General features: G+C 38.8%; 1 protein-coding gene across 1 annotated transcript in view; it reads right to left on the reverse strand.

Moving 5' to 3' along the window:
- The window catches only part of ABCC4 (ATP binding cassette subfamily C member 4 (PEL blood group)), a 144,045-nt gene that overhangs the window by 13,873 nt on the left and 111,467 nt on the right, over positions 1-18,705 (reverse strand). Inside the window, exons 27-29 of the mRNA XM_065740845.1 lie at positions 14,802-14,891; positions 14,159-14,331; positions 5,046-5,151 (exon numbers count right to left, since the gene is read on the reverse strand). Coding sequence (XP_065596917.1) covers positions 5,046-5,151; positions 14,159-14,331; positions 14,802-14,891 — 369 coding nt within the window. The remainder of the gene's footprint in view (positions 1-5,045; positions 5,152-14,158; positions 14,332-14,801; positions 14,892-18,705) is intronic.

The raw sequence follows: 18,705 nt of genomic DNA on the forward strand, positions 1-18,705 counted from the left end.
CTATTTGAATAACAGTTTTTAATTACTAGATCAAGTTCTGCTTGCATAAAGAGCTTTCATTTCAAATAAGTATTTCACTGATATGAAAAGTCTCTGTGGAGAAACATCCTTGTCACTGAAAAATGCACAAGTCTTCATGATTTTAAGGCTTTCCTACAGAAGCTCTTCCTACAGAAGAAAGACCTCATCACAGCAACCAGAACAATGAACTGCATCAGGCTCCTGCCAGATGCACATGCTTAATTTGCTACTGATTCACAATTTCCCTAGGTGAGACTCAATTTCTGCATACTTCAGCTTCTCCCCTCTCTAGAAATACAGTTTCTAAAAAGTATTTCTCAACCTGGAGAAGGAAGCAGAAAAGAGGGGGAGGAATGGGTGATGTGGATTTTACAAGATACCACTGGAAGTCTTGGAGTGGTTCCTGTTGGCTGCCCCAGGCTGCTCCTGACTGGGTTTGGTGAGCTGCAGACGTGATTTAGGTAAAAGGCTCTCATACTGTAAGGTGAGAAAAGGACAAGGAAGCAGCTGCTGTGGTGGTGGGGACGCTATGTAGAATGGTGGGCTAGTGGAGCAAGCCTGAACTGAGATTCTCCCAGGACGTGCCATTAGAAGAGAGGAAACTGCAGCATTTCTCCCATCCTCCCCCTTCTCTGCCAGGGAGAATGGTGGCTGTTTATGTCAAATGGCGAAAATGGGTATTTGTAGGCATCTGATCAGAGGAGGTACAACTTGGGTTCTTAAACTAATGAGGAAACATGAATGAAAAAATATCCTATAACTCTTGAGCAGCGCGGGGAAAGAAAAAGGACTGAAAACCACTGGATTACAATTTTATGGTACCATTATTTGATGACCTGACTTAACAAGTCTTTCCAACTTTGGTTCCAAAGATCGTATGGATACTTCCCTATCTCACCCAGGTGTTTGAAGTTTAATTAATTAATGTTTGTAAAGAGCGTTACAATTTCCAGATGAAAAGTCCTATGCAAGTGCAATGTAGTATTACTCATTGAGGTGATTGGGTTAGAGAGTATCACATTACACAATGCAGCTCTTCCCTCAATGATTTTATGCGTTTGAAGTTTTGATAAAATGTATTTATCACTAAGATAGATATAATGGAAATACTCTTAAGGCGTGACCTGGATTATGAAACCAGAGGTATGGGTTTGGGAATAGAACAAACGAGAATTAAAACAACTCCTGAGGCCAGATTTGTCTACAGTTGTATAAAAACGTATTCTGTTCTTCCTTTTTTTCCTCTTCCAGTAGGCTTTCTTCTCTTTTAAAATAGAACCGGTTATTACAATGGGTGTGAGCAGACATGCAACAGTTCACGTTCAGTTCCTATTTCCATACTCATCCAACTTGACTTTTTCTCATGACTTTCTCAGAATTATTGTCCTTTTTTTTTTTTTTTTTTTTTAATGTTTGGATTGACCCTCATGACGGACATCATCTTTTTGGAAAGTTCTGGTTTAACTAGCAATTGAATGCAATTACATCAAAAATATGCAGACAGTGTCAAACTGAAGACTGTAGTCAATGTGCTTAAGACAATGTGCTTAAGGATGGCAACCAAAGGGATCTATGTGTAAACAGGCTAAAAGAATAGTTCAGCATGAACTTCATGACAACCAATACACATAGATGCAAAGACCCAAATCTGAAATGGGCTAACCCCCTGTGATCAGCACTAGTAGCAGCCTGGGCTGTTATAGCTCTGATAGAGTAATAGCTCTGCTGAAAAGAAGCTGGGGTCCTGGCACAGAGTGGGCTAAGCAAGAGTCAAAACTGGGTATCAACACAGTGTGGATCAGAAAGTGGGATCTACCACTAAATATTGCACTGCCTCACTCAGCCCACCGAGACTGAATTAATAAACTTGACTCAGTTATTCCACACTCATCAAAACAAGTCTGGAATACGGTGAATGGTTTTGCCAACCTTGCTCCCTTCCTCTTTTACCCAGAACAACAAATATGAGGGTAAACTTGTTTGAAGTTTGAAACATGGTCACCAGGGTAATAAGGGCACTGGAGCATCAACCAAGAGAGAGGACAGGTTGACAAAGTTTGTACATTGAGGAGAACAGATGGCTTTAAGAGACTCAACAGGAGTAATTTCATACTTTATATAAAGTTACTCAGAAGACAAGAGCTAGGCTCTTTAGTATATAAGGAAAAATATAGATTTATTGGCAGATAAATAAACACTGGGGCAGGATGCCCACAGTGGTTACAGAATCTCTACCTTCTGGTGCTTCAAGACACAATAGGATAAAGTCCTGAATGGCCTGACCTGTAATAGGACTAGAGACCTCCTTTGGTTCCTTCCAATCTAAATGAGTCAATGGGGAGAGTGAAATTCTGGTTTATGTTCAGGCTATGTATACTTGTCCAGGCATGGGTTTGGACTATTATGATTAAGATTAAGTCAAGAAAGCTGAACGGGTTTGCTCAACATCTGAAAAATAAGTTTACTCATTGTTTGTTAAAAGACAGTTGTTTAATATTCCGACTACAAGGTTCCATCTTTGTTCTTCTTCACTCGTTTTCTACCAAACTTAGCAAGACAGACAACAACAGAGACTTGGGATGACAAATAAATGAAGGCATTATTTTATCGATATGTCTCCGTTAAATGAGAAAGAAAAACAAAAGTTTTAATAATACCTGATACTGGAATAACAATGCACTTCAGCCATGCATTTTTATACTTGAAAAGAATCTGCACAAAGTTAAATCTGTAAATTACTAAAACACATTAAAATTTTGAGACACCAAATTTTAAAATACACAGAAATCCCTCTTTAGCTGAGTTTTCTCCATTTCCATAATATTTCAATAAATGATTATTTTACCACGAACGCTGTTTTTATTATAACGGTACTAAGTTTGTTCTCTAGAAGGATTATCCTGTTCCTTGTATTTTTAACACACATACTTTTCTTACTCTTTCAAAACTGCATTATATTCCCACTGGGATTTACATGCCTGAGTAAGCCAAGTAATTAAAAAATATAACAAAAGCACACCTGCCGTAACTCTGATCACTCCTAAAACAATATAATATTTACGATCTGTTTGGAAGCAGAATCAATAACTCTGAATAAGGATGTTAAGAAAACAGGTTTGTTAATGAGTCAACATGCAAGTTTCCTCCACTTTCTGTCTATAGTTGACTTCCTCTCAGAATTACAGAAATCAATAGGATCAAATAAAGTAATGTAAAAAGATGACAAACATTGGAGTCACTGATGATTGCAGAGCCTAAGGTAGACCTTTTAGCAAATCTTTTCTTTGATATGCTCTAAAGAGGTCAAAGTCATTCCAAAAAGACTGTATTAGACAACGTATAAGTGGACTTTTAGGAAAGTAAGATCTTGACTGTGGCTAAACTGAAACAACGGAAGGTCAAAAATAAGACATAGGATCTAAACATGTAATAGAGTAATTATATTGTTGGCAATTATACTGAAGAATTTGAGGAGGAACTTCCAATTTTAATCAAATGGTTTTAGCGAAATAGTAAATAAAAACTTCTAGTTTTCATTTCAGCTGCACGACAGTAAAGGTAAAACCAAGAAAACATCTTCATGGAAAGAACATTCTGTGCGTAACATGTTAATGGTAGTTAATGAACCAAAACCCACAGAAATCCCTTTGGACAGCTAACGAACACATACAGCTATTAATTAGGTCACACTTGTTTCCTCACAAGTCTTTTGTTCGCTTTACTTGTAGAGAACACCAACATATCCATTAGACTTGTGGGGAGGTATTCACCAGAGAAGAAAATATTTATTTATTACACCTTAAATGCTTGCAATTACAAGACTTCTTATGGCAGTTCTGCTGGTTTCTCTCTTTGCAAGTAAACTATAATCACTGAGTTCACAGTCTGCTGTTTTCTATTCCTCAGAACATCACTCACCTCAGTATATCCAATTGTTTCATTTTGCATACTTTGGGCTACCATTGTACCTCAATCACAGATTTTAAAATGCTCTGGGCATCCAGTTAAAAACAAAAACAAAACCAAAAATAACAACCACACAAAATAACACTGAAAGAGTTAACAAACTTCATTTTAATATGAAAAGAAATTTCATAAATATTTTTTAAAGTTGCCACTGAGAGGATATGGGTAATTTCTGCTTGACACAAACACACTTTGCCCACTATGTAAGGTTACTTCATTAACAGACTGTGAAGAAAATGTTTGCAATAGGCCCTGTTGCTACTGCATAAAATTGCAAAACTGCAGAAAGCACATCATTTCAAGGACACGAAGCAGTCTAACCTCCTGAGAGCTGAGGGAAGACCACTGCCTTCATGAAAATAATCAGCAAGTATATATTTTTCATTTTCTACGTGTGTGCAAGGCATCACAGGGCAGGCACCGTGTGGTGCTCCACATTAGCAGAGTATACCACTGTTCCGTTGCGAACAAAGATGGCAGAGGCTGCTGGATTAGCAGCACTTCATCTTTTCTGTTTGAACATTGCTTTAGAAAGCTGGCCACGTTCAGCACCTCACCAGTCTGGCTCCACTTCTCCAATCAACACCCCTGCCCCAGGGCAGCTGCTACCTCGTTACCACCACCATCTCCCGCCCCAGAACCTCTACCACTTCCTTCTCACACATTCCACACCACTAAATATTGCACTGCCTCTCTCAGCCCACCGAGACTGAATTAATAAACTTGACTGAATCCAGCTGACTCTGTCCAGAGCACTTGGGTGTGTCTTCACTAGTACCGACAGAGCTTATTTGCTTAAGTCTGCTGTTGCACCTCACCTGCAATGGTTTTGTGCCTGGCAGGTTGGAAACCACAAAGTGAGAAACTGCAAGCAATCTTTTCGGGTCATTACTACTACAGTTTCATGAGTTGCCCGACACAGCACCTAGGATAACTAGGATAAGTCTGAAGTTACAACTCAAACTTCTGAACGTTTTATCAATCAAAATTAAGGACAGTAAACAAAACAATCAACTTGCAGGAAAAGAAAAATAATAATTTATGCTGTTAATTCTTACCATAATTCTGTCACTGTCGATAATGGTGTTCAAGCGGTGTGCAATGGTCAGAACTGTGCACTTAGCAAACTTTTCACGGATTGTCTTTTGAATGAACTCATCTGTTCTGAAACACAGTAAGAGCAGTGCAGACAAAAATAAGATGTTTGCAGGGATGACTTAATGGCAGGCAGTTTTTATGACATCATCAAACATGACCATATAGCAGGAAATGTGCTTATGAAGTCAATACAGCGCTTTTTCCTGGAAGCATACCATGAAACATATCCCAAAAGCTATTTGCTAGAGGTTGAGGAGAAACACATTTCTTCTTGGAAGTAGAGCAGGAAGTTTCATTTGAGTCTAGCTTTCCAGACTTTGATTACAGAAGAAGGGACATTCCTTTTATCAGTGAGGTATTCCTACAGATTTCTATACCAAAAAAGATCACTGTTATTTAAGGTCTAGTTTGTGCAAGCTGTGAATAAAAGTTAGTGAAAGTAAATATCCTTCATTGTAAATGAATGAACAGAAGACAACCAAGATTTTTCATTTCAATGGTAAAAGTAGATTAAATTAGAGAGCTTGTAGGTAAGCAAAGCTACAACTGCAGTAGCTCAAGGACTTGAGTACAGAATGGCATGCTCTGTAAGTCAAGTGTTGATTGGTACAAAATCCAAGGAAAGCAATAGAATCATAGAATTCCTCAGTTAGAAGAGATAAAGGCTTTCAAGCTAAGAGTCTCAATCTACTACATGAATTATTCTCCTAAGGAAGTGTATCAGGAATAAACATATGACTTTTGAATAAAGAAAGCTAAGTCAAAGCACAGACACTGGAAGTACAATGTTAATGTTGAGAATTGTTACAAGTTAAGAATCCTGAGAATGGAATATTCTGAAATATACAAGAGACACTAAAATGTTCTTTAGTTGCATAAACAAATATTAATGCAAAAGGCCTGTAATAACGATAATTCAAGAGACTTTAAAGAAGAGACTACTCAAGAGACTATGCAGAAAAAGCACTGATATCACCTAACTTAAAGCACTGCAGTTAGACTTAAATAAGTCAATGAAAAGAAAAGAGGCACAGCTGGAGTTTGAATCAGAGCACCTGGATTAGGCAGCCATCAGGTGATGAATGCCCTCTACAGGCACTTGACAGCCCACAACGCACCAGAAGCCTTAGCTCCCACCCTGGGCACAAAGCCAGGTCGTGTGAATATGCATATATTGTGCATCAGCCTTCAAAAAGATAATGAGTGGCAACAGTAGAGAAAAAGGCAGTGTGGGAACACATGTACAGAAATTAAAATTATCATCCAAGATCAAAGGAAGACATAAACAGTTCAAAATATATCAGTGTTAGTGAGACTAGGGATGTTGCAGCCTAGAATTCAGGCCTGGCCTTGGGAGCCTGCTTTGGCAGGGGGGCTGGACTCGATGATCTCTAGAGGTCCCCTTCCAATCCCTACAGTTCTGTGATTCTGTGATATGAAGGCACAGGCCACATTTCCAGGATTCCTATTAAAACAGAATACCTTACCTTTACGCAGTGATTAGACAACAGTAAATGTTCTACAAAGAGTATAGAAGATGTCTAGATAAACTAATATATTCAGGGACTGTGTTAACTTCAATTAGTTGCTTGCAAAGCCTTAATTCTTCATATTGTTCTAAGTAACTGATAAATCAAATACAGCAACACAAAGACTCACACAGAACACACCTTCCTCTGACAAATCCTTATTATCTAAATAGTACTACATTCAATCTGTCTGGACATGACAAATAGTTGGTATTGTCTCATAAGTCAAGCAAAAAGAATTGTTCTGTTTCCACTGTGGCAGGAGGCACTAACAATAAAAAGGAGAAACAGACAACTTTGGAAGTATAGGATGACTTGAGGAATGGAGTAACCACTGTTTCCACAGTTCACAGTATGATTTTGTGCTCTGAAGGACTGAACACAACTTCTTTTATAGACTGTTTAAGTAGTCAGCATGACAAAGGACAAGACAGATCAAGACTGATAACAGGACAAATGATGGGAGAGAAAAGGAAGATATAAACAGTTAAGTAAGAGTTCCCACGCATGCTTACTGTCATCCTCTCACAGAGATGGAAACATTTATGCTCTGTCATGAATTGGACATGACAGAGCATTTCTAGACAAGAATTCACTTTTTGCCAAAATTGTTACTGCAGCCTGGACCACTGGACCAGTCCGGAGCATGACACGCTCCTTTCTTGACCATCTACTACATTTACTACCAATAGTTTAGCAATAAAAACTCTCATTAAGGAAACGAGAGGTCTGAGATTCTTGGCAGCTTCTGCTACTATTTCCTAAAAGAAGAATCAGGAAAGATTTAGGAAAATCCTTCTCTATTCAGCACTAGTGAGGCCATCCCTCAAGTACTATGTCCTATTCTGTGGTCCCAGTATAACCATATATAAACATAATGGAAAGAATCCAACAAAGGATCACAAAGATGATTAAAAGACTAAAGCACCTCCCCTACGAGGAAAGGCCAAGAGAGAGAGAGGACTGTTCAGCGTGGAGAAGAAGAGGCTTGAGGGGGGAGATCTTATCCATGTCTATAAATACGTGAAGGGACAGTGCAGTGAAAATGGAACCAGGTTCTTTTAAAGGGTGTCTAGGGACAGGACGGGAGGTAATGCCAACAAAATTGTTTCATGAAACACTTGACCCCTGTGGGTTAATAACCTCCTTAAAAAAGCTTAATACTCCACTAGCTTTTACTTCTACCAGATCACAGCAGTAACAATACTAACACCCCATTGCTAATGAACATTTTTTTTTGCTGTCCTCTCAGCAATGCCTCAATGATCTGACCACTGTTTATTACAACAGAGAAAATGATAACACTCAGTAGGGAAGAGGTTATGGTTAAAAATAGTCTACAGTGAATAGCAAAACAGAAACAAAAGCTTCAATACTACCTGGAATAATGTAAAGAAAGTCTTTTTCTTTCATTATAGTCAATCACAAAGTGAGGTTTCCTATAGGGCAAGTAAGGAGCACAGAAAACTGCAGTTTGCTCAGGAATTTCAAAAATAACCTTTGAAAGAGCTCAAAATGATTTTCAACTCTCAGGTTATTCGTACTGTTATCTCAGTAGAATGCAAAATCCTTGAACATCCCTGTCCTCTGCACACATTTGTTATACGTTCCCTCATTACACGCATTCCTTATAGTGCCATCCCTTCCTACATTTCCATTAAGAAAACAATTATCATTCTTGAGAGGCTGGAGAGTAGCCCCGCTTGTGGTAGAGCAGAGGGGCAGAATTACCTCCCTTGTCTGCCTGCCATGAGTCTTTTGATGCATACCAGGATATGGTTGGCTTTCTGGGCAGCAAGGGCAAGTTCTCACGAGCTTCCTCATAACAGACTATATTATATGCCAATTGGAGCATTCTCCAGAAAAGTGGCAAAGGAAGAAGCATTTCTGTCCTTTTTTGAAGGCACACATGATCCCTTTGTGGTGTCTATCCACACTAAGAAAGTGTCCAATCAACTACCAAGGGATTTCATTCACGTCTTCAGTGGCACATGATAAACCAAATATCCAACGAACATCAAACAAAGGCTTCTGGATGACAGAAACTCAACCTTAATCTGATAATATGAAAGTGTGATCCATGAAACTCCCTATTACAAAGAACAGTGCAAAAGGAAAGCAAAAAGAAAACACAGGTAGTCTTCTCATCAGTCCTCCCAGTTACGGGGAATAGGGAGGAAAGCGGCTAATAGAATTAAGAAAAACAATAAATGGTTAAGGGAGTGGGGTCATGAACAGAGCTTTGGCTATCTATGTGATGGAACTAGATTTCAGAAATCTGGTCTTCTGGGAGAGGATGAGTTTAATCACTCAGAGAAGGGGAAGACCATTTTTGCCAACAAGCTTTCCAATTTAATCAGGAGGGCTTTAAGCTAGAGCTGGGGAAGAGGATCCTCAAAACATCCCACTTTGAGGCTGATGATGGTAATGGATGCCCTAGGCCTGGAGCTGAAACACAGGCCAGTAAGAACACTTAAGGTGCAGGGTAAGGGAACTCCAATTGGTAAATCTCCCTCAATGGGAGCCCAACTCAAACGCCTGAACACTAATGTATGCAGTATGGGGAACAAGCACGAAGAGCAGCATGTGCATGTCTACAGGACTATGTTGCCACTGGCATCATTGAGACACTGTGGGATGGCTCTCATGAATGGAATGTAGGAATAAATGGGTATAAACTCTTTAGGAAAGACAGGCAGGGGAGAAGGTGTTGCCCTCTACATCAACAACCAGCTGGGAGTCCATGAAGATCCACCCAGAGATAGATGAGGAGCTGACAGAGAGCTTATGACAGAGAGTTTATTATTAAGGGGAAGGAAGGGGAAGGAAACATCATAGTAGGAGTCTGCTACAAGCCACGTGATCATGGAGACTGACAGGATGAAACCCTCTGTAGAAAGATAGGAGCAGCTTCACATTCAACAAACATGGTTCTCATGGGGGGACTTCAACCACTTTGATATCTGTTAGAGGAACAACGCAGCAGGGCACCAGAAATTGAAGAGGTTCCTGGAATGTGTTGATGACAACTTCCTCTTCCAGGTGGTACAGGAACTCGTGAGAAAAGACACCATGCTGAACTTTGTCCTCAGTGACCAGAAAATGGTGGAGTTCAAGATCCTTAGTGTGCCAAAGAGGTTACACAACAAGCTTGCTACTCCGGACTTCAGGAAAGTTGAACTCTTCGGGTAACTGTTTGTCGGGGTGAAATGAGATAAAGCCCTAAAGGGAAGAGGGGCTCAAGAAAGCTGGTCAGTATTCAAGGACCATCTCCTCCAAGCCCAGAAGCAGCAGATTCTGAGAGAAAGGAAGGCAGGCAAGAATGCCAGGATGCCTCTGTCAATCAATGAGGAGCTCCTGGAATTACTTAAGTGCAAAAAGAACATCTATAGGGAGTGGAAGCAGTAACAGGTTACCTGGGAGGACTACAAAGAAGTTGTCTGAACAGCCAGAGATCAGGTTAGGAAAGCTAAAATCCAGACAGAATTAAATCTAGCCAGGGATATTAAGGGGAGTAAGAAGAAATTCTACAGGTATATCTGTGATAAAAGAAAGGACAGGGAGGATGTGGGCCCTCTCCAGAAGGAAAATGGAGACCTGGTCACAAGGGATACAGAAAAAGCTGAGGTGCTCACCGACTTCTTTGCCTCCGTGTTCACCAGCAAGGGCTCCAGACACAATGCCCAGGCTGCAGAAAGCAAAGGTAAGAACTTGGAAGATCTGTCCGCTGTAAGTGAAGATCAGGTTCAAGACCATCTAAAGAACCTGAGGTGCACAAGCCCAAGGGACCCAATGAAGTTCATCTACAGGTTCTGAGGGAACGGATGGTGAAGTTACCAAGCCACTATCCATCATATTTGAAAAGTCATGGCAGTCTGGTGAAGTTCCCACTGATTGGAAAAAGGGAAACATAACCCCCATTTTCAAGAAGGGGAAAAAAAGAAGAACCAGAGAACTACAGGTCAGTCAGTCTCACCTCTGTGCCTGGCAAGATCATGGAGCAGATCATCCTGAAGGCCCTACTGAGGCACAAGAAAAATGAAAATGAGGTGATTGGTGGTAACCAACATGGCTTCACCAACGGTAGGTAAGTCATGCCTGAGAAACTTTTATGATGGAGTTACAGCATCAGCGGATAAAAAAAAGAGCAACTGATGTCATCTGGACTTGTGCAAAATGTTTGACACTGTCCTGCATGACATCCTGACTGCCAAATTGGACAAAAATTGATGTATGGATCACTTGCCGGATAAGGAATTAGCTGGACGACTGCACTCAAAGAGTTGGGGTCAATGGTTCAGTGTCCAAGTGGAGACCAGTGAGGAGTAGTGCTCTTCAGGTACTGGTGCTGGGACTGGTGTTATTTAACATCTTTGTAGGTGATGTGGACAGTGGTATCAAGTGCACCCTCAGCAATTTTGCACACAACACCACGCTGAGTGCCGCAGTTGACACAGTAGAGGGAAGGGATGCTATCCAGAGGGACCTGGGCGAGCTTGAGAGGTGGGCCCATGCCAATGCCTTGCTGCAGTTCAACAAGGATCAGGGCAATCCCAAGCAAGGTTGTGGATGCCCCCTCCCTCCCTGGAAGCATTCAGGGCAAGGCTGGATAGGGCTTTGAGCAATGTGGTCTAATGGGAGGTGTCCCTGCCTACAGCAAGGGGGTTAGAAACAGATGATCTTAAAGGTCCCTTCCAATCCATTCTATGATTCTACAAAACGGTGGTATAGCTGTCCCTCTGGCACTGTGGGCTGAAGATCTAACAGCAAGTTTCACAGCAACTCAAGACTTGGTATATCCAGAATTAGCTGACTGGATAAAAAAACAAACATCTAAGGAGCAAGTATAAACACAATGTGAGTGAGAAGTAATCAAGCTGTTGAAAGAAATGCTGGAAAAGTCATTATCTTCAGTCTAATGTCATCCTGGGATTGTCCTGAAAGCGTATCTCACACTAAACAATTCCTGAGTGGCCCTGGAGAAGGCCACACATGCCGATAACTTCTCCAAAAGGGAAACAAGTACAGATAGCAATTAGATGTAATAAGAAGTTAAGTTTTACAAGGTTAAGCTGACTAACAAACTGAATTATGTGCAATGACTATTTTTAAGCACTCAATGAACATCTGATGTGAAAACATGGCTGTGGACTGCTTTTACAAGTAGTAAAAACACAGGTTAACACATACTGCTGTGTACACTCAGTACACAGAAAGCTCAGTTCATTGAACTTAGTATTAAAAATAAGTCTCAAAGAATACAGATTTTGTTTCACTATTCCACCAAAGTGACATTTTTCAGTTCTGCTCCAGATTTCCAATCACCTTCCCAAATCACTTAACTGCTATAAAGTTATTCCATTCTTAGGGATATGAATTCTGACTTCAAGAACAAAAAGATAAATTCATTACATACAACTTGGAAGTAGTCTGACTTAGAGGAACCTTCTTTAGAGCAAATTCCTCCTCTCTCTTACAACAGCACTGCCATCCATGCAGTATGCAGAATACTCAGTACCTATGAGGTGCAGGGTACTCATGGAAGCTCAAAGATGCAGAAAGAAGAAAGATGCACTCCAAATTCCTTCCATTTACTCTTCTTCTCAGCTTCACTGAACAGCAAAGATGAACGGGTTAGCTGAGCTGAAGAACCGTGTTGAAGAGGTCCTCAGCCTTGGGGAACATCATATCCACTGCCTTGTGCCATTTCACCCACTCCTCTCTTTCTCCCACCCTCAGATCCTGTCTTCTCACATTTGCTTCCAGGTTGCAGTGGTTAAGGTAAAAAGATGAAGAGCCAGAAAAATGAAAAATAAAGTATAATCTCTAAAGCTGGCAGCAACTTCTCATGGTTTTCTATTCCAGGTGCTCGATACAATGTACATTTACCATCAGGATAGGATAGAGATAAGAGTGCCAGGCATGGGGGTTGTGTACCACAAGAGAAGGAGGTTTTCTTTACATTCCAAAAATGCCTCCCTAACTGCTCAGTTAAGCAACACACATCAGCATTTCCTGATGAGCATCCTATCAGATTGCGCAGCTGGAAAATACTTTGCTCTAGTTTTAGAAACACATTAAGAAAAAAGGCAATAATGACTGTAATGCAAACTGAATTCAAAGGAGAAGTTCCATGTTATTATTTGTATTGTTATGCGTTGAGTTGATACAAACATTTACCTTATTATAATATATATTGCAGCACGCATTAATCAAGATTAATTAAATGGATAGTGCAAGTTGAGAACACACACGTTAGATGCCAGAATAGGGAGGATGAGTAAGAGGTATTAAATTTTCACAGCTATGACTAATCATAGTTAATCTATCAGTGCTCAGCCAAAAATAAACTAATAGTCAAAAAAGAAAAGAAAAAAGTAAATGAAAATAATAAAATAAAATAAAATAAAATAAAATAAAATAAAATAAAATAAAATAAAATAAAATAAAATAAAATAAAATAAAATAAAATAAAATAAAATAAAATAAAGAACCTCTTGGAAGGGAATGCACTTCTCTAAAGGTTTTAGAAATACACTGTCAGCTGAACTGCAAAGCTACCCTAGTGGCACTGCTTCTCCCCCAAGAAGATGTTATAAAAATGAGTCACGCCCAGATGACATACAAAATCCTTAATGCATCTGTTTGAGGGACTTGCTGTGTTATTGTCCTCTTTGGACTTTGAGTTCCCCCTCAAGCCATAGTTTGTTGGAACTATATATTCAGTTCAGACTAATTGATGCAGTACGTTTGCAGTATTGTTTCCAAAATATTTCCACCAGCGTTTCAAAAATTAGCAGTGGGGGTACTTAGCTATTGGAACAATTTAACAAGGGTTGTCATTGAAAGTTTCTTTCTATTGAGGTTACATGTCCTCCTAGAAGTATGACTTAGTTAAAATAGGAATGAATTCAGGAAAGTTCTGCTGGCCTAAGTTATACAAGACATGCTTTAATCATCTTCAAATCTGTTTTCCAGTTCCTGTGGTCTTCAGGATGGCTTACCTTTCTCCCTCTATTTTATCTGTAACTTACTACACTGGTATCTGAGCCATCTGAAGTGACAGCATCTCATAATCACATTGTTTTGACTGTAACTACTTTTTACCTTTTTTCTTGGGAAGGTCAAAGGGGGAGGGAGGGGGACACATTAATTAATGTATTATTTTTCCAGCAGATATTTCTTCCTAGAATCAACAGAACTTAGCTTAGTTTCATGGCTACTCTAACATCACTGATCTGCATTTCCAGGCAGGCTCTTGTCTATGGCTGCAGGAGAAATACACTTTGAATATTAATATTCCTACTCTACAGAATGCACTGAAATTAGGGATATTTTGGGCCCATATCAGATTTACATTATTTGCTGTGGATCTAAAGCTCAGTTGCCCCATTATGAATAGATAATTATGACAGTATTGTGGAAAACATAAAACAGCAATACAAACTACAAGAAATACAAAGCATTTAAGTTCATCTCTACAGTACAGGTGATCAAACTAAAAGAATAAACAGCTCATCTTAACACAGCATTTTGGTTTTTACCTTGGGTCCACATTTGCTGTTGCTTCATCAATGATAAGGATCCGATTTTTTTTTAGAACCGCTCTGGCAAGACACACCAGCTGTCTCTGACCAACACTAAAATTAGACCCAGATTCTGCCAGCTGTGTCTCCATTTTATTAGGCAGATCTTCCACAGCCTCTTTCAGTTGCACCTGTTGACATGTCAACATATTGTAGGATGAGTAACTCCCTTTTAAATCAGCTATTGTATGTCTGATGACACAATAATAAGTATGCAAGATTTACCTTTTATATTCTGTCACAAAATGACTAAGTGCCAAGTTGGATTACACAGTGTCAGTTATTAGAATTCTAAAAACATTAAAGCATATTGTTAAGAATCTATTAATGTTCATTAAAACAAAGATATGAATCAAAATGTAACCAAAACATCATTCCAAGGGATAATTTCTTCATAAAAGGCTTATGTAACAATATACATGTCTACACACATGCACAAATAACACGCACTGACAAACAGACACAACGGTCTACCTTTTTCCATCAACAGCTATGCCCTTATCAAGCGTTAGGAAAACATCTAAAACCTAATGCACACAAGCACAATAGTGCAATTTGGCTTGTAAACATCAGATGTACGTTCTTAGACTTAGTAAATCACCTCTTCCAAGGCATTCCACAGTTCTTCATCAGTGTATTCATTGAAAGGATCTAAGTTTTTCCTCATTGTACCAGTGAACAATACAGGCTCCTAAAACCAAGTAAAAATAGCATCCTATTATAAACACAGGTTTTATATGACAATTAGTAAGCTAATAACAGTCAGAATTAACTCACAACACAGAAATATCCTACAATAAGCTATCTTTTGTGAAACACGTAAGAGTACCTAGCACACTGACAAGGAGGGAAAAAAATGGAATTAAATATTCAGATACTCTGTATGGAGATTATTTACCAAAGTAGGTCTACTTGCAAATTGCTGTATACAGTTACGTTGGTTCTCAAATGGGCATTTACCTGTCACTGTTTTGAGGCCACAAGCTATATATATAACTACATGCAATCACTGCTACCCTGGCATTGTTAATGAAAACCAAAAACTGCTGCTGTCAATGGGCTCAGACTCCTATATGATGTCTGGTTAGTTTTGAAATTTGTTTACACTAAATAAAACAGAGAAGAATTAAAAAGCTCCCAATGCTGTCTTTGCTCTTTTCTTTCCCTTCCCCTCCTCATTTCATACCATAAAAGCCCTTCAGTTTTACCAGAAGAGCCTACAAGAAACAGCTTTTACCATTTCAATGCAATGTTTAAATCTTCCTACACGTATATATTACCTATACTCACAAAGAAGTTAATCTACACGCCTCCAGCATCAAACTGAGCTTAGTCAGAACTGGAGAATGGCTGGGCAAAGATCTAACTCAAAAGAAACCACTGAGTCAAACCAGCCCAGACTTCCATTAAAGTGCCAGTGTGGGTTTACCAGTGGTCAAAGCAGCCATTGATCTACCTCAGTTCCCATTCAAACAAGTAACAGATCATTAATTACATGGATGCAAACCAATGGATATTGAAAAAACATGCTGTTTGAGAAGTTGGAAGATGATTGTTCATAGGTTCAATAGGTTCATTAGGTTGGAAAGGACCTACAAGATCATCTAGTCCAACCATCCTCCTATCACCATCCCTACCCACTGAACTACTAAATCAAATCCCTTAGCACCTCATCTAAATGCTTCTTGAACAGTGCTAGGGATGGTCCAATGTTCCGTGAGCAGCAAGTACTCACTAAGGTGATTGGCCAGATCTGAGAATTGTGCATTGATACAACTAAATTTCTCTTAATATTATACAAAAACAATACTTCAAAAGCTTTAATAGTGCTAATCGTAAAGGAAGACTACTCATCACATAGTCAAGAGTTCTGTTTAATTTGAGACTCCCCAAATGTTTTCTTTTTTATCCCCATAAAAGGATGCCTACTGTATTTCATTACTTCAGTTTATGCCAAGATTATTCTCTTGACTGATGCCCCACCTAACCTAGAGATGGACAGTCCCAAATGGCAGCAGCAAATCAGAACAGAATTTCAACATTAACACTTTTACTATCTTGACATCTAAACCGCTCTGAGGGGCATCAAAGGATTAACAAAGGCAGAATATGCTGCAAACAGTGTAAAAGAACATCTGCATTTCTTGACACAGCATGCCAATTATATGAAAGTTGTGCACTGACAATACATGCCACTAAAATCATATCGAACAAACAAAAGGATTTGAAAAAACATTAACTGGTTCAAAGAACATTTTTCTTCCAAAACACCTAGAAAGTAATTAGTTTGACAATTTGTTTTTTAAATATAATATCTGGCGTGTTTTGAAGGTATTGTTCGTTAGGTTTGTTTTCCTTTTCACTCTATTTTTATACGTTGGTAAAACAAGGGACTGGATTTAAAAAGTGTTCATAACTATTATAAAAATCTTAACAACAGACAAGCACTGCAACAGTAGATAAGGATATTTTTAATTACCATTTCTGACACAGATTATTATTCAAAATAGTCTGGTTTACGGGAGGAAAGTAATAAGACAAACCTGTAAATAATTGTTGTAAAAATGCTTGCAGTCAGGGAGGCAGACAATATTTGCATAGAATAGATTTATAAACGCAACCTTCACACAGCTCTATCCAAACAAGCAATTAGAAGCCTAAGCACATTTTTATTTCTCCAGGTAGGTATTTAAGCTTACATATAAGAAAACTTCAGCCTTGCCTCATTACTCTCTAGGAATGGTTTAGTTTAGCATGCCTTATAATTTAAATGAACATCTCTCTCTCTGGTGCTTTTTTATTTTTTTTCTCTTTCTTTTTCTTTCTTTTAAAGCTTCCCACATAATTATGAAGATATTTGCTGCAAAACAACTGCCTGTTATCTGACTATTTCTATGACTGACACTACTGTTATTAACGTACTACAAAGACAGTGTTTGTCACTCAGTTTACTACAACACAAACAGTTTGGTTTAACAGTTTGGTAAAACACTCAGTTTACTACAACTCTTATTCCAAAGCCTCCTCCTGATCTTACTACCACCACTTCAACATTTTGCATATTTCTAGTGAAAACAAGTCTTCCCTTATGTAGAAGACAGATGCTACTTGCTATCCTTCAGACATTTAAAGCCCTTTTGAAATCACGATGAAAACCCTATCACAATATTCTAATAGATTAAAATAGTTTATAGTCATAAGCCAGTGTCAATAAGATTATATATATATATATATGTATATATATATATATAAAACAATAATGTAAAGCATGTATAACCAAATTCAGTGAACTTTGAGCATCTGCATCACTCAGCATGTAGAAACTGTACTTGACCAACAGCTTTCCTGTTTCAACACTGTATTTTAGTCAATTGGATTGAATGCTTCCAAACGTGGAAACCACTTGCACTAGGGCAGAGCTTTGGGAAAGCTGTAGACCACCCTGAAAGAACTGATGACTATATATTTTCAGGAGAAAGGAACTTAAGTCCACATGAAGTTCTCTGGAGATCCCAAAAGTTGACTATTTCCTCAGTTTAAACAAGTACCTCTGCTGCGCAGAAAGATTTCAGCATACAGAAAGAAAAAGCAGATTGCATTAGGCAGCAATCCAGTTGCTGGGGGAGTATTTATTTATTTTTAATAAGATATATACTCTCTTTCTCTGACTTGTATTCTTGGGAAAATAAAAACAAACAATTTACAACAATATAAATAAATAATACAATTTATAAAAACAAACAAAACAACAAAAAAGGCATGTAATCCAGTGAGGGCTGGAACCACTGTTCATTGCCATTTTTATCAGATTCTGAATTCAAAGAAAGTAATATAAACACTCTGAATGCCACCCCGATGACAGACTAGCGAAGATTCAGAGAAAAATATGGCCAAAGAGCTCTAAATGCAACTTCTGTAACAAAATACAAAGATATGAGAATTAGCGTTAAACATAGCCAATGAATTCCTCTGGCTTCCAGTCTACTGCTCTATCAACCTGCTAGAAAAAAAACCAAGATAATTATTTTCCACAGAGATGGACTTAACATTTGTAACATATGAGCTTTTCCCTCTTCTTTTGTTCTCTGCTGGAGAGGAATTAGCCCTCTTATGAAACGTAGTAATATGCATAGACACTGCCTTCAGGAAGTTCTGAGGTTATACATAAGCCTTCTTCGTTGTCTCGTTTAAAAGGCAGACAATAAAAGACAACACTTCTGGACTATCAGACTTCTTAGAACATCCTTTCTGCTCCAGCATCAGAGATGAATCTACTCCCAACAATATCTTCCGATTTTTTCCCCCCTCCATTGCAGCCTTTCCTATATTCAGCTTTTGAAGATCACCAAGTTCTTATTATGAGTCATAATGATCCATTCTTTCTTCCTTTCCCTATTCTCCTCTCCAACCCTCTCTCCAAAGCAAAAAGTCTGATAGCTCACTTACAGTTGGCATATGAGCTCTTTCAGGACCTAGCTTCAGTCAGTTCATACAGGGGTGCCTAC

This window comes from Cyrtonyx montezumae, unplaced genomic scaffold (genome assembly GCF_038088225.1).
Source record: "Cyrtonyx montezumae isolate F1298 unplaced genomic scaffold, pur_monq_1.0 scaffold_3, whole genome shotgun sequence".
Lineage (NCBI taxonomy): Eukaryota > Metazoa > Chordata > Aves > Galliformes > Odontophoridae > Cyrtonyx > Cyrtonyx montezumae.